General features: G+C 32.3%; 2 protein-coding genes across 2 annotated transcripts; one reads left to right on the top strand and one right to left on the bottom strand.

Moving 5' to 3' along the window:
* Positions 1 to 5993: 5993 nt before the first annotated feature.
* On the top strand, positions 5994 to 9707 carry LOC107893525 (probable folate-biopterin transporter 4). The gene is made up of 7 exons (XM_016818555.2): positions 5994 to 6198; positions 6876 to 7003; positions 7401 to 7622; positions 7754 to 8221; positions 8565 to 8762; positions 8861 to 8998; positions 9156 to 9707. The coding sequence occupies exons 1-7, from the start codon at positions 6118 to 6120 to the stop codon at positions 9415 to 9417; spliced, it is 1497 nt and encodes a 498-aa protein (XP_016674044.1). The 5' UTR covers positions 5994 to 6117; the 3' UTR covers positions 9418 to 9707.
* A 191-nt stretch (positions 9708 to 9898) lies between these two features.
* On the bottom strand, positions 9899 to 12675 carry LOC107893526 (purple acid phosphatase 18). The gene is made up of 5 exons (XM_016818556.2): positions 12261 to 12675; positions 10929 to 11597; positions 10637 to 10825; positions 10466 to 10554; positions 9899 to 10335 (listed from the first exon to the last, which is right to left on the bottom strand). The coding sequence occupies exons 1-5, from the start codon at positions 12405 to 12407 to the stop codon at positions 10116 to 10118; spliced, it is 1314 nt and encodes a 437-aa protein (XP_016674045.1). The 5' UTR covers positions 12408 to 12675; the 3' UTR covers positions 9899 to 10115.
* Positions 12676 to 13364: the final 689 nt, after the last annotated feature.

Genomic DNA, 13364 nt, shown 5'->3' with positions numbered 1-13364 from the left:
TTAAGGTATTATATGTGATTTGGTATTAAAGGTTGTTTGGTTATACCCGAACATGATAAGAGTTTGTTTTGATACGTTTATTACATGGTATGTAAGATTTGTGTTATGGATATATGTCTATATTTGGTTAATGACTTATTTTTGTGAAGTGTAATTTGTAACATGAATTGGTTTGAAAGCTATTTTAATAATGTACTTGTAAAGTCGGCTATATGATGAAAATATGTGAGATGGTTATAACCAACTTTGTGATTTGGCACTTTCTCTTATAAATATTTATGCATATGATGAATTGGTATGATATGTATTATCTCGTGAATGGTTTAGTAATTTGGGCTTAGTAATAGAACATAATATTGATGATTTAGATATAATTTATATATGTATATATTAGCCTTTTTGATTCGGTTTGTAATGAAAGTGTATGTGCATATATTGTGCTTGGTTGGTTGATAAATTACGTACAGTTGATGAATATAAATATTGAGTATGTTATATGATCGTTTCGGTTATTATGCTTTTGTTAAATTATGGTAATAAAAGATCAAATATTGAGTTATAGATTTATATTGAGTTGATAATGTATCATATTTTTGGATTAAATATAATAATTTAATTTATAATTTGTCTTGTAAGTTTTGCTTGGAATTGATAATGATATGCATGTATAATCAGTTAATGCAATGAAATAAATGACCAAATGAACAGTGATTTGTGCATTAGTAAATCAAGAAGATTATATGCATTTTATGTGATGTTTAAATGTCCAAATTGGTGATAAATAGATTAGTTGTGTATATACATTTTAGGCATGATAATTGGCATATGAAATGAGTGCATTTCAAGTCGTTACTTGTGCTATAAAAAGGTTAACTATATATAAATGATTTGAGTAAAATTTTTAGTATGTGAATCAAACTTGATATGTACTATTATAGATGTTCGATAATAGTTCAAGTTTGATATGGTTAAATGTGTATAAGGTTTTATTTTTTTAATAAAACATATTTGATCATTTGGTGAAGTTATTAGTACCGTATATGCTAATGATTAAAATGCCATATGTTATGTTTTATTTGATATGATATGTACATGTATAGAAATATGACTTAAAATGTTTGATGTTTATTAGATATTCGAATATCATTAAAATGTTGAATATATGATTTGTATTTATATATTATGAATTAATAAATTCATGATTAATATTTAATTGGACATTCGTTCATATATATGAGTATAACTTGTGTGAATATGTGAATGTTCGAAATTGTGCTTTTGTTTAGTAATGCCTCATGACCCTAATCCGGTGACGGATACGGGTTAGGGGTGTTACATTTTATGTTTCGAGTTTATGCTATAGTTTGTGGGGTGATTCATCGAAATTAAGGTGTTAGAATTTCAAATTGATTCTTCAGTCTGATTTGTTTTAAATTGTAACGCTCCATACCTAAATCTGGTGAATGGGTCGGATGTAGGGTGTTATAGTTTTCCTAGTTAAACTTTGATTATACTAGAGATATTATAGTCATATTAGAACTCTAATATTACAGTCATACCAGAGACCTTTAAGGGAATTTTGTGTTTTTAGCCAGAGAGAGCTTTGTATTTGGGGTTAGGGTTTGTTTTAAATTTCTCCATCTTGTACTATTCGTTTGTTTGCTCATTAGTGAAGTCTTATTTGCTTGTGACTTTTATCCTCTTGATTGGAGGAGTTTTTCTACGTAAATTTGTGTGCACAATTTTCTCTATTACTTCTTTCTCATTGTTTAAACGGGTCGATCCCCAACACCAGGCTCAGGTTAAAAGAATCTTGCCCAATGTAATACCCTGAAAATTTTTACAGTAAGATATTATCCTTGATATAGTAAAATAAAGAAATAAAGTGAAAAAAAGGGAAATTTTGAGTTATGTCAACATTAGGGAGTATATTATGATATATTAATTCAAGAAAGGACTAAATTGTAAAAGTGAGAAAAGTTTTGTTGCACAAGAGTAAATACTCAAAATTTGAAGGGTTAAAGTGTAAATATGAAAAAGTTAAAGGACTAATAGTGTAAATATTTTAAGGGTGGAATGATCTAGAAACTAAGGAAAATGGATGAATTGGGACCAAATTGAATAGGTGAAGAATTATGATGGATTAAATTACAATTTTACCAAATTTAAATGATGGCTCAATGATGGAATTTTAAAAGATCATAAAGGGTAAAATGGTCAATTAGAAGGAGAGAAAAATCTAGAAGGTAATGATAATGTTAAAGATATTTTAGATTAATTAAATAAATAAATATTAGTTTATTAATATTTTAATTTGATTTTTAAATGATTTTTTATTATTTTAGTATTATTTTATTTAGTATATATAAGGAAAGAAGGATGAAGAGCCATCATCTTTTTCCCATGCACCCAACGTATGAAAAGAAAAGAAAGAAAGAAACTTTCTTTTCTTTACAATTTGGTCATTTCACAAAAAATCCACCATTTTCACTTAGAAATTAAAAGAATTTCCATAGCCATCAAGAGAGAAAGATGACAATGAGACTATGGGGAGCTAGAATATCAAGTTAGATTCAAGAAATAGAAGTTGGATGAGAGAGAAAATCAAGTTAGAGATTGAAATCAATAGAACAAGGTAAGAATATCAAGATTTCAATATATTTTTAAGTGTAATATTATTGAAAAAGCAATGAAATGATGTGAATGTAGAGTTTTTATTATATAAAGTTTTATGTTCTTGATATGTTAGCGAAGGAAAATAAGAGAAAGTGATGGAAAATATTGTAGAGAAAGGAAATAAGGGTGTTATAAACTTGGTAATCAACATTTTGTACTAAAACAATTTTAAACAACAGCAATGGTCTAACTTTGAAAAATCACCAAAAATTGTGGAAATTGAATTAGAGGCTGAATAAAATATGAAATTAAATTTTATTGAGTCTAGTTTTTCATAGAAGAAACAGTGTAAGCAATTGAATCGAAATTGTGAGATATAATAAATTTAGTGAGACAAGGTCAGAATGATTTCGGGTTCCCCTATTCTGACATTGGAAAAATTATTAAAAATTGTATAAAAATAATTAGGTGTTCAAATTTATATTTTAAAATCCTTAATAAGTCTATTTTCAATAGAAACAAACAGGAACATCATTCAAATCCCGTACTAAGAGATAATTAATTTTTACGAAAGAAAGGTTGAAACTATCAAACAACAGAACATGGATAAATTTGAAGATTTTACTGTACTTATTGGATAAATTATAAATTCTATAATTTTTATGGTAAAAATATATTTGAGTCTAGTTTCTAAAAAAACAAGCGGATATTGATTTAGAATTCTGTAGCTCAAGATTTAAATAATTTAGTGACAATGACTCAAGTGGACAACTTGATATGAGTATATAAGCATATAGTAGAATTATGTATATATCAAGGATGTGGAATGGAGAGAAGGAGGAGGAAAATATATGTGAATATTCAGCTAACATGAGTTTACATTAAAAATGACTAATTTGCGTGTTGTAGGCTTAGGGATTAAATTGAATAAAAGTAAAACTTTAGGGGTAATTTTGTAAAAATGTAAAAAATAACCAAATTGCATGAAATGAATTGTTTTATTATTTAAATTAATAAATTGAATGAAATTATCAATTTAGATAAATTTCGGGTGGAAAATAAAGAAAAATAAAAAAATTTCTAAAATACCCCTGAATTTTGGTATTTCTGCAATTTAACCAGGTAAGTTCATATTATTGAACTTTCATGATTATTTGCTAAATTAGGACTGATATAATATATTATTTCATATGTTTTCTATTGAATTATGAATATTGTTAAATTATGGAAATCAGATCAAAAGTTCAAATTGAGCAGAACGCTGAATTGAGTATGACCATTCAGTGATTAGTGATGAATTGACGGATAAGACCATGGCTGGGCCATGACAATATATGTGTAAGACGATAGCTAGGCTATGGCATCCTGATGATAAGACCATATTTGGGATATGACACCACGAGTGTAAGACCATGGCTGGGCCATGGCAATACATGTGTAAGACCATAGTTGGACTATGGCATCATACCAGAAATGAGTAAGATCATAGCTGAAAGACGCTATGGCATCACGATTCAGACGAGTAAGACCATAGCTGAAAGACGCTATGGCATCAAGATTCAAATGTGTAAGACCATGGTTGAAAGATACCATGGTAACATGACAGGAAATGAATAAGACCATGGTTGAAAGATACCATGGCAACATGACAAGAAATGAATAAGACCATGGTTGAAAGATACCATGGAAGCATGACAGAAAATGAGTAAGACCATAGTTGAAAGACACTATGGCATCATGTCAAAGATTAATAAGACCGTGGATGAGAGACGCTATGACATCTGTTGAACAATTGATATTCAGGTAATATGTATCAGATGATGAATGGTTATATGAATTAGTTGTACAAAATGGTTGTGTGAAATGTTTACAAGAATTGGTCATATGGAAATATATGTACAAAACAGTTGCATGAAATAATTATGAAGATAGATAAACGAAATAAGTATAGGTACATGGAATATAATTTATGTTAAGTTTGATATGAACTATTACCAGAATAAATATACATAAAATATATGGAAATGATGGTGCATGAAATATTGATATAATGAAATGAACGATATATACCTATAAAGAAACGATAAGTATTTAATTGAAATTTTTGCTAAATGATATGTAAATCCAAGTAATGCCTGAAACCTTATTCCGGCGATAGATACGGGTTAAGGGTGTTACACCCAATGCTTGACCTATATAGAAAACGAGTCTTAAATTTTACCCAAGCCTATTTTACGAGCCTCGTATTTTTGTTCAAACTCTCTCATTTTTCGAACTGGCCTTTGAGCTTGGACGGGTGACCCGACCCACAAGCAGGTCTAGATAAAATCACCTAACCAATTGAAATTTATTTGATAAATTTTATTTTGGGTTTTTTCCCTTTTTATTTTAGGGATAATGTAAAATTTGTCCTCTAAACTTATCATGTAGATCCATATTGGGATAATGTAACTTTTGGCCCCTAATCTTGGCAAGTAGGTCGATATTGGCCCTTAAACTTGACAACTAAGTTCATTTTGGTACATATACTTTTTTTGCTTACTTTGACACTTGAACTAGACAACTAGATCCATTTTTGATCCCTGAATTTGAAAATTCTAAATGTTTGATGATGTGACACTCTGAGTTTAAAAAATAAAAATTTTTTAGATGATGACGTGGTACAATCTTAGAGTGTCATATTCAGTATTTTAATAACCGGACTGATGGTTTAACATGTTAGGCTACTAGTTCTTGATTTAACCAATTCGATTGGTTCGACCGTCGGACCAACGATAATTAAATAAATAATTAAACATTCATAAAAATCTAAAAAAATAAAAATAAAATAAAATCAGTTTTACTTGGATTTTTAGATTTTTATTAATATTTATTTAATTATTGTTGGTCCGACGATTGAACTGATCGAACTAGTTGAATCAAGAGCTAGTGGTCTAACATGTTCAACGATCGATTCAGTCACTAAAATATTGAATATGAAACTTTGAGATTGTACCACATTATCTTCTAAATTTTTTTTATTTTTCAAGTGATGATGTAACACAATCTTAGAGTGCCATAAATCTAACTTTTTAGACAAGTTCATAGATTAAAATCAACCTAGTTGTCAAGTTCAAATATCAAAGTGAACAAAAAAATACCCAAGTACCAAAGTGAACATAGTTATCAAATTTAGGGGCCAAAGTGAATTTACTTGCCAAGTTCAGGAGCTATAATTTATATATCCCTTTATTTTAAGGTAAATTTTGATCAAAAAGTCAAAGTCAACACGGATGGCAAGGGAGGAGACCTTGACTGGTGCTGTGGGCGGGACCAGATAGCTTACGTGGCGAGACCTAGTTGGACCATGTACGTGTTCACCATTTTATTCCATAACTGAAAATTAACACCACCCCCTCCCCCCAACAAAACGATTTTTGATGATCCAGAAACCGATCCAAGAGAAATTTATAAGTTTTTTTTTCCTTTTTCTTTCATATTTGTTTGTTTTGTTTCTGAAAGATGATACAATGTATAAAGCAGCTCAAAACGGCATTTGGTTTGGCGTTTTTGTGGCTCGTTTGTTTGATTTACTTCACCCAGGTTCCCCCATTTCTTTCTTCTTCTTTTTTCTTCCCTCTTACTTTGATTCATAGACTTCTTAATTATGTGAAATTCAATTGCTTTGGTTTTGTGGTTTCTTTTTGTTGATTTCGTATTGGGTTTTGTTGAAAAACTAACAATTTGCATTTAAAGTTTTGATTTTCTTTTCTTCTTTTTAATTGTCGATGTTATATAACTTTGGATTTGGATATCATATGAATTTGTAAATGATAGTTTGGGTTAATATTTTATTTGTTTTCTCGTTGAAGGAAAATATGCTCGTTTAGGTAATTGAAAGAAATAATTTTGTTAAGCCAAATAGAACCTCGTGATTTACGTTTGATTGATGCCGAATTATGATTGAGATCTTTGTCAAGTCTCAAACGACATAACAGAGAAGCTTTTCTTTAGTTTCATGCTTAAAGCTAAATGAGTTTTAGTTTAGAAACATCACCATTTTTTCTGCTTAGATTTCCCTAAGGCAGCTAAGATGAATTAAGTGTGATTCAAGATTTCCCTGAAGTATCTGTTGCATAAGTTAACAATCTCATTATTGTTCCGGGTTTCCAATAGTTCCAATCCCTCTGCTCTTGTAATTCCTATGTATGTTACCTTTTGTCCCCTTTTATCTTACTTTGAGTTTGGATTTAAAGTAACTTCACCATGTATGAGTGCAGGGTTTCAGATCATTCGTATGGACAGCAGTTTCTTACCAGTTGAAGGATAGGCTTAAGTTGTCACCTTCGGTTTCCCAATTTGTGTTTTCAGTATCATTTTTCCCATGGAGCATAAAACCTATATACGGGTACGCGTCATTGTGGTGCTTAGTACTCTTGTTGCCATGGAATGACATTATTGTGGTAGATTTATTTATTAGAAAAAAAGACATATTGAGGTTCTAAAGAATCTGGATAATATCAGTTTGGTGTTTTCTGATAAACCAATCTTTAGCATGAAAGTATAGGCATAGGAAAAGCATGTTTTCAGGGAAAATATCTTTCTGGAACATGATTGGTAATGGAATAATGACCATGAAATATGTTGTAAAGGATGTTAATTATGATGTAGTCCTTACTAAAGCCCTAATATAATGTGATGAAAACTATTTGGGTGAAAAATATATGATGACAAGAAAATTGTCCTTTTAGCATTATTTTATCTCTTGATTGTTTATTGGAGCCTTACTCTGTTTCCACATGCAGGATTTTGTCTGACTGCATTCCGATTAAAGGGAAAAAAAGGATCCCATATTTGGTGATTTCCACTGTGATGTCTCTTGTGCCATGGCTTATTCTGGGTATAAATGCCTCCACAAGGAGTTCCATATGGCACCTCATGATCTTATTAACACTGCAGAACCTAGGTTCTGCAATGGCAGATGTTGTGGTTGATGCAATGATCGCTGAGGCTGTACGATTTGAGAAGTATGTTCTTCTATCAAATTTACTTTTCAACTCTGTTTGATAAATCGTTCTATGTTTTCTGCAACCAATTGTTTGCTTGGTTTTATTTCAGTAGAACAAATAGCTTACAAAGTTGAACTAACTTTCATCAGGGCCTCCTTTGCCGGAGACCTTCAGTCATTGTCATGGTTATCGATGGCTTTTGGTGGAGTGTGTGGGAGTTTGCTAGGAGGATATGCATTAACCAACTTAGAGATAGATATTATCTTCCTTCTTTTCTCTATACTTCCAGCCATACAGTTGTTTTCATGTGGTTTGGTCGAAGAGAGTTCTATGGGCGGTGAAGTTTTATCTGATTTCTCTATTTCAAGTGATTCCCATCATTTGAATGGAAAAGCTAATGATTTGGATGAAGACGGTTCTTTGGAAAAGAAATCCAATGTTAGTGCCAGAAAAAGAAAGAAGGGCCAAAAGAAAAGCAAAAAGACACAACTTACAGGCAGAAAAGCACAGACTCCGAGTCCTGGAAAGGGCAAGTCCCTGCCATTACTGTGGTTCCAGTCCCTGAAATATGCCACTTACAATTTGTGCCGTGCTTTTAAACAGCCTATGATTTTGAGGTAAGAATTAACTTACTTTCTGGAACTGAAGGTTAAACATAGTGTTATTAAATGCTTTACATTTCCAAGGCAGCTAATTGAAATGATTACTCAAAAATGGCGCATGGTCTAGAATGTCTCGCTAATATTTGTCCGCATTTTATGTTGGGTAGGCTCAGCTCTTTGACTATAGATGTGTAGATTTAAAACGTCATTTAAGTACTGTCTATGAAACATTGGATAATCAGCAGTTGATCTTTGATACTATCCTAGTTGACGCTATTGTTTGATATTGTCTCAGAGTTATGTTCTTTGCCCTTCTAATCAAGTTTCTTTTGATTTAATTTTCCCCTGGGAAAACAAGACCGATGGCTTGGTTTTTCCTAGCACACGTTACTGTTCCAAACCTTTCAACAGTCATGTTCTACTATCAGACCGAGTTTTTGAAGTTGGAAGCATCTTTTTTGGGGACTGTACGAGTTATTGGATGGTTAGGACTCATGCTAGGGACATTTACATATAATCAGTACTTGAAGAAAATGAAGTTACGGAGAATTCTTGCGTAAGTACTTAGTACTTTAGCTTAATTCATTTGTAAAATATTATCCTTTCCTGAAACTAATGTGAAGTTGTATCTCCTATTCCGAAAACGTAATGCAGGTTGACTCACATTGGTTTGGCTTTCTTGAATCTCTTTGATGTTATTTTGGTGTCTCGAATTAATGTTGCATTTGGAGTATCAGACAAGACCTTGGTTCTTTGTGGATCTGCACTTTCAGATGCCGTCAACCAATTCAAGTATGTATAATGCTTTCTTTTCATAAATCATCACTATCATAATATGAATATGAAATTCTTCATCATGTGCGCAAGCCACATGCCTTGTTCTTAGTTTTTAGTTACGTTCAAGGCTTAGACATTCTCTCTTCAGCCAAGCTGTCCTGTCACTGCACAGGTTCATGCCATTCTTGATCTTGTCCGGACAGCTTTGCCCACCAGGTATTGAAGGAACACTTTTTGCTCTCTTTATGTCAATAAACAACTTTGGGTCCACTGTAGGATCGTTTGTAGGCGCTGGGTTGGCATCAATCTTGAACATCTCTTCAGGATCTTTCGACAACCTTCTTTTAGGCATCAATATTCAACTCTTTTGCACTTTCATTCCTGTTGTGCTCCTGTTTTTGATACCGAAGGAAGCTACAGGGATAGCATCATAACTTACCTTAAGATGTTTCAGATGAACAACCAGAGTTGCTAGCCACTGAGTCTGACTCGACTAGATATCAGCCTAACAATTATAATCTCTCCATCAACTTTACTACTTAAATACAGGTAGCCATACACAGAAATTAATAGCAATGGATACATTCAGTCATTTGGTTCTTGGTTCACATCTTTAAATATCTTCATTCTGATATTGCAAAGGCATTTTTGTATAAACCGTTTTTGGTCGATTGATTCGTTACACGAAGGAATGTAACAATCGTAAGAAAAGATTGAGGATTCAGTTTTTGCCTAAACATCTTAAATATTTTTTTTACTGTGTTTCATATTATATTGTATTTTAATCAATTTTCTTTTATTGTACTGTGTAATCAGGTCATTTCGAAATTGTTAAACTTACTTTTTTAGTACAAAAATAATACCTCCGTTGACAGTGCTCAATCGATCGGAGAAACTTTTCAGTATGCGCATAGGGAAACAAAATTATCTTTGAAAAGTTACATATAAGAAATGAGCAATTGGACAACTTCAAATGGAGATGGCCTTTATGCTCAATTACATGAAACGAATAACCATTTTACTAATGGAAACCATGTCTTCTAGTATTAGTGTATATATACACATAACACAGATCAAGCTGTTTAGCAACAACTTAGCTCGAATCTAGGGACACTGACCGCCAAGTCTTAGTTTAAGGAGAAACAAGAATTTTACTTGATTCATAAGCCTTTTCTGCAAGACATCCAGAACCGATGAGAGAGATTATCCAAACCTGATCGGACCTTACTGGTTCATCGTCATCATTCCGGTGCCAGCTCCAAAATGCATGAGTTGAATTCACTATCTTGAGCTCGCCATGACCAAAGCTCGCTTCACGGAACATTGACCACTCTGGTGTTGGGTGAATGTACCTGTCAGTAAATTTACATGACATACTATATTCTGGCTCAACGTTGTTACAACAAACAAGATAAATGCATGATGTTCAATTTGTATTACAACTAAGATCAGAATTTAAGAAATTTTGTTGTTATGACGTACTTTTGAGCTAATCCTTCTCTATTGCCTCCATCTCCTATAGTAATATGAACGGTGCCACAAGGATCTGATTTTCCTTTGTTAACACGTTTCTGCCAGGTAGAGAACAACATTATCATATATCCAACTAATAACATAAGAATAAGAAAGAAAGCTAGGCCAATATTGACATACGGAGCGCTCGTAAGCATGCACATGACCTGCAAATACTAAATCAACACCAGCAGCATAAAGCAGTGGTTCCATGGCTGTCATCATCCCATCCCCTTCACCTTGATGAGCATGGTTACTATTGTACCATGGAACATGGAACAACACAACTAACCAGGGTGTCTTCTTTCTGTCCACCTTTGAAAGATCAGCCTACGATTTTAAAGAGACAAGAAACTTTGTCAATTAAATACGCAAATAGAGTTGCATGCTATATTGATCTTCAATCACTTATTAGAGGAAAGGAAAAACCAACCTTCAACCAGCTATATTGATCTGAAAGCTCGTCGTAATCCGTATATGAACCAAGCATGATAACATGGACCCCTGCAACTTCAAAAGAATAATAAAGATTTGAGGTCGATTCACTTTCCTCAAACGGCATTTTCCATCTTGCATTATAGGACTCAAATGCATCTGTAAAAAATGGTATCTTCTCCTTTTCATGGTTGCCTTGTGTTACCATCCATGGTCTGGCACTCGCAAGTGGCTGTACCAGCTCACCAAAGTTGTCCCAGAGATGCTGCATGCAATCAGCATAAGAAAGGTCCCCGGGAAGCAGATGTACATCATATTTGCATTGGTCGATGTGGTCTAATGTTGATTTAGTCCAGCCAGTTTGACCTAAATCTCCAGCCACGGCAAAAGTAACAGGAAATTGTCCAGGTGGGGTCTTGAGCTGAAATTCAGGACCTTGTCCTCCACACCGATAGAAATAAACGGTATCATGTTCCAGAGGCCCAATGACAGTATGGTGTATCTTTCCGGAGCTATAAAATAAGTAATTATAAGAGGTGGCCTCTCCTGATGATGAAAAGGTGTATTGTCCAGGCAAGGTTCCGTATTCAACAATTGAAGGAGCGGAGTTATCATCAGTGATCCATGAAATTCGCATGTGATTTTCTCCAGCCAATGATATGTGTACCTGCAACACATTCATGAAGCACAATGCATTTCAACTAAAAATCACAACATCAAGGTCTTGACGGAATTAACAGGAAGTTAAACCAGAGAAAGAAACTTTTGTATGTCAGACCGCGATTATAGATGCATGTATCATGCTTTCAAACAAAACATGTGCATGAATCTGACAGTAATACCTTACACTGCCATTCTTCAGTTCTAGATAAGCATCATTAATCTCAAAATTACTATTAATATTCCCTCAAAAACATTCAGGGAAAGTTTCAAACCCTAATCATAGATAGATTGCTTAATTTTACAAATTTACCATGCAGTTCCAGAAACAACCAAATCTATTAGCTTAAATGTTAAGTTTTACAGGCAGGTCAAATACAAAATCCACAGAGAAAATTGACAGTAACCTAAAAACAAACAAAACAAAATAGTCAAGAATTTAAGCTATTTCAAGTCAAATCCTTTTCTCTAAACATAAAATAATCACAAATCCATAAACATTAAACCCAAAACTTCCACGTATATATATAAAGTAAATCATCTTTTTCAACAAAATGAACCCAGAAATGCATAAAACAAGAAAGTCCCAGACCAGATCAAGAAAAAAGAAATAGAATCAAACAAAAACATTAACAACATAGAAACGAAACTGCTCAAGATAAAAAGTTACCTGGTGAGGCAGAGAAGGGTGCTTTGGTTCCCTTGGGAAATGCAAAGTCTTACGAGGTTGGGGTCTAACGTAATCAGTTCTAACGGGTAATGACAAGGATAGAAGAACACTGATTAGTATCACAAAAATCATTCTTTTTGTTTCCATTCCTGTTCTTTTACGGAATCTCTTCCCCTTTGTGAAACACTGAACTGAAAGAAAAATTGTGATGGTTTTTTTTCTTTGTCTTCACTCAATCCATGACGGTCTTCTTTTATATGACTGTTTTAGCCTTGTTAAGCTGATAATTTTGTATTAGGAAAGTGGCATTCTTGTCCTATTAGAGAAATCAAGGACACACGGTATCGGTTTTGGAATATACTATTTTATTTGTGTGGACTGTGGAGAGCTAGATGGTTTCTTATGAAATTTGAGAATGCCAAACATGTCCTCGCCAAACTTTCCTAATATTTCTCTAACATCTATTTACACTTTCATGAATTTATGGTGATTTTTTATGTTTCGTTTTATCTATTTCTCTTAATGATGTTTATTTTATCGTATTTAAATATAATTTATTTCGTGAATAAATTCTATTTTCTAGTTAGATTGTGATTTATACCAAATTATCCAGTTATGTATTATACGTGGTTGTTTGTATATTTGGATAACTCCTTTTTCTAAAAGTAGTTTATTGCATCATTTGATGCCCCTATATTTGATTTTTTTTTAATATGGTATTTGTATTTGTCAACTCATAGATAATGAGTTAAATTTCTAGTGTTTCATTTTAATTATAGAATTGATTTAATGAAAATTTATAATTAACTAATAATATTAACAATTAATTTTTATCAAATTATTTTTAAAATTTAAAAAAATATTCGTAATCGTTGTATGTATAACTTTTACTAAATACAAATACCATATTAGATCAAAATGCACATATATTACATTAAAAAAATATCTAATTCAAATATCAAATAATATATTAAACTTAAAAAAATAAAGGATCCATGTGAGTTTTTTCCTTTCTAAATTAAAAAAGTCATGTAAGAGTCATCATTTTAATTATTTTATTGTGTTTAGCACCGAATTTCACCTGTCCATATAATGCATCTAACT

Source organism: Gossypium hirsutum, chromosome A13 (assembly GCF_007990345.1).
Source record: "Gossypium hirsutum isolate 1008001.06 chromosome A13, Gossypium_hirsutum_v2.1, whole genome shotgun sequence".
Classification (NCBI taxonomy): domain Eukaryota; kingdom Viridiplantae; phylum Streptophyta; class Magnoliopsida; order Malvales; family Malvaceae; genus Gossypium; species Gossypium hirsutum.
Note: the sequence above shows the minus strand (reverse complement) of the source record. Positions and strands in the feature narration are given on the sequence as shown.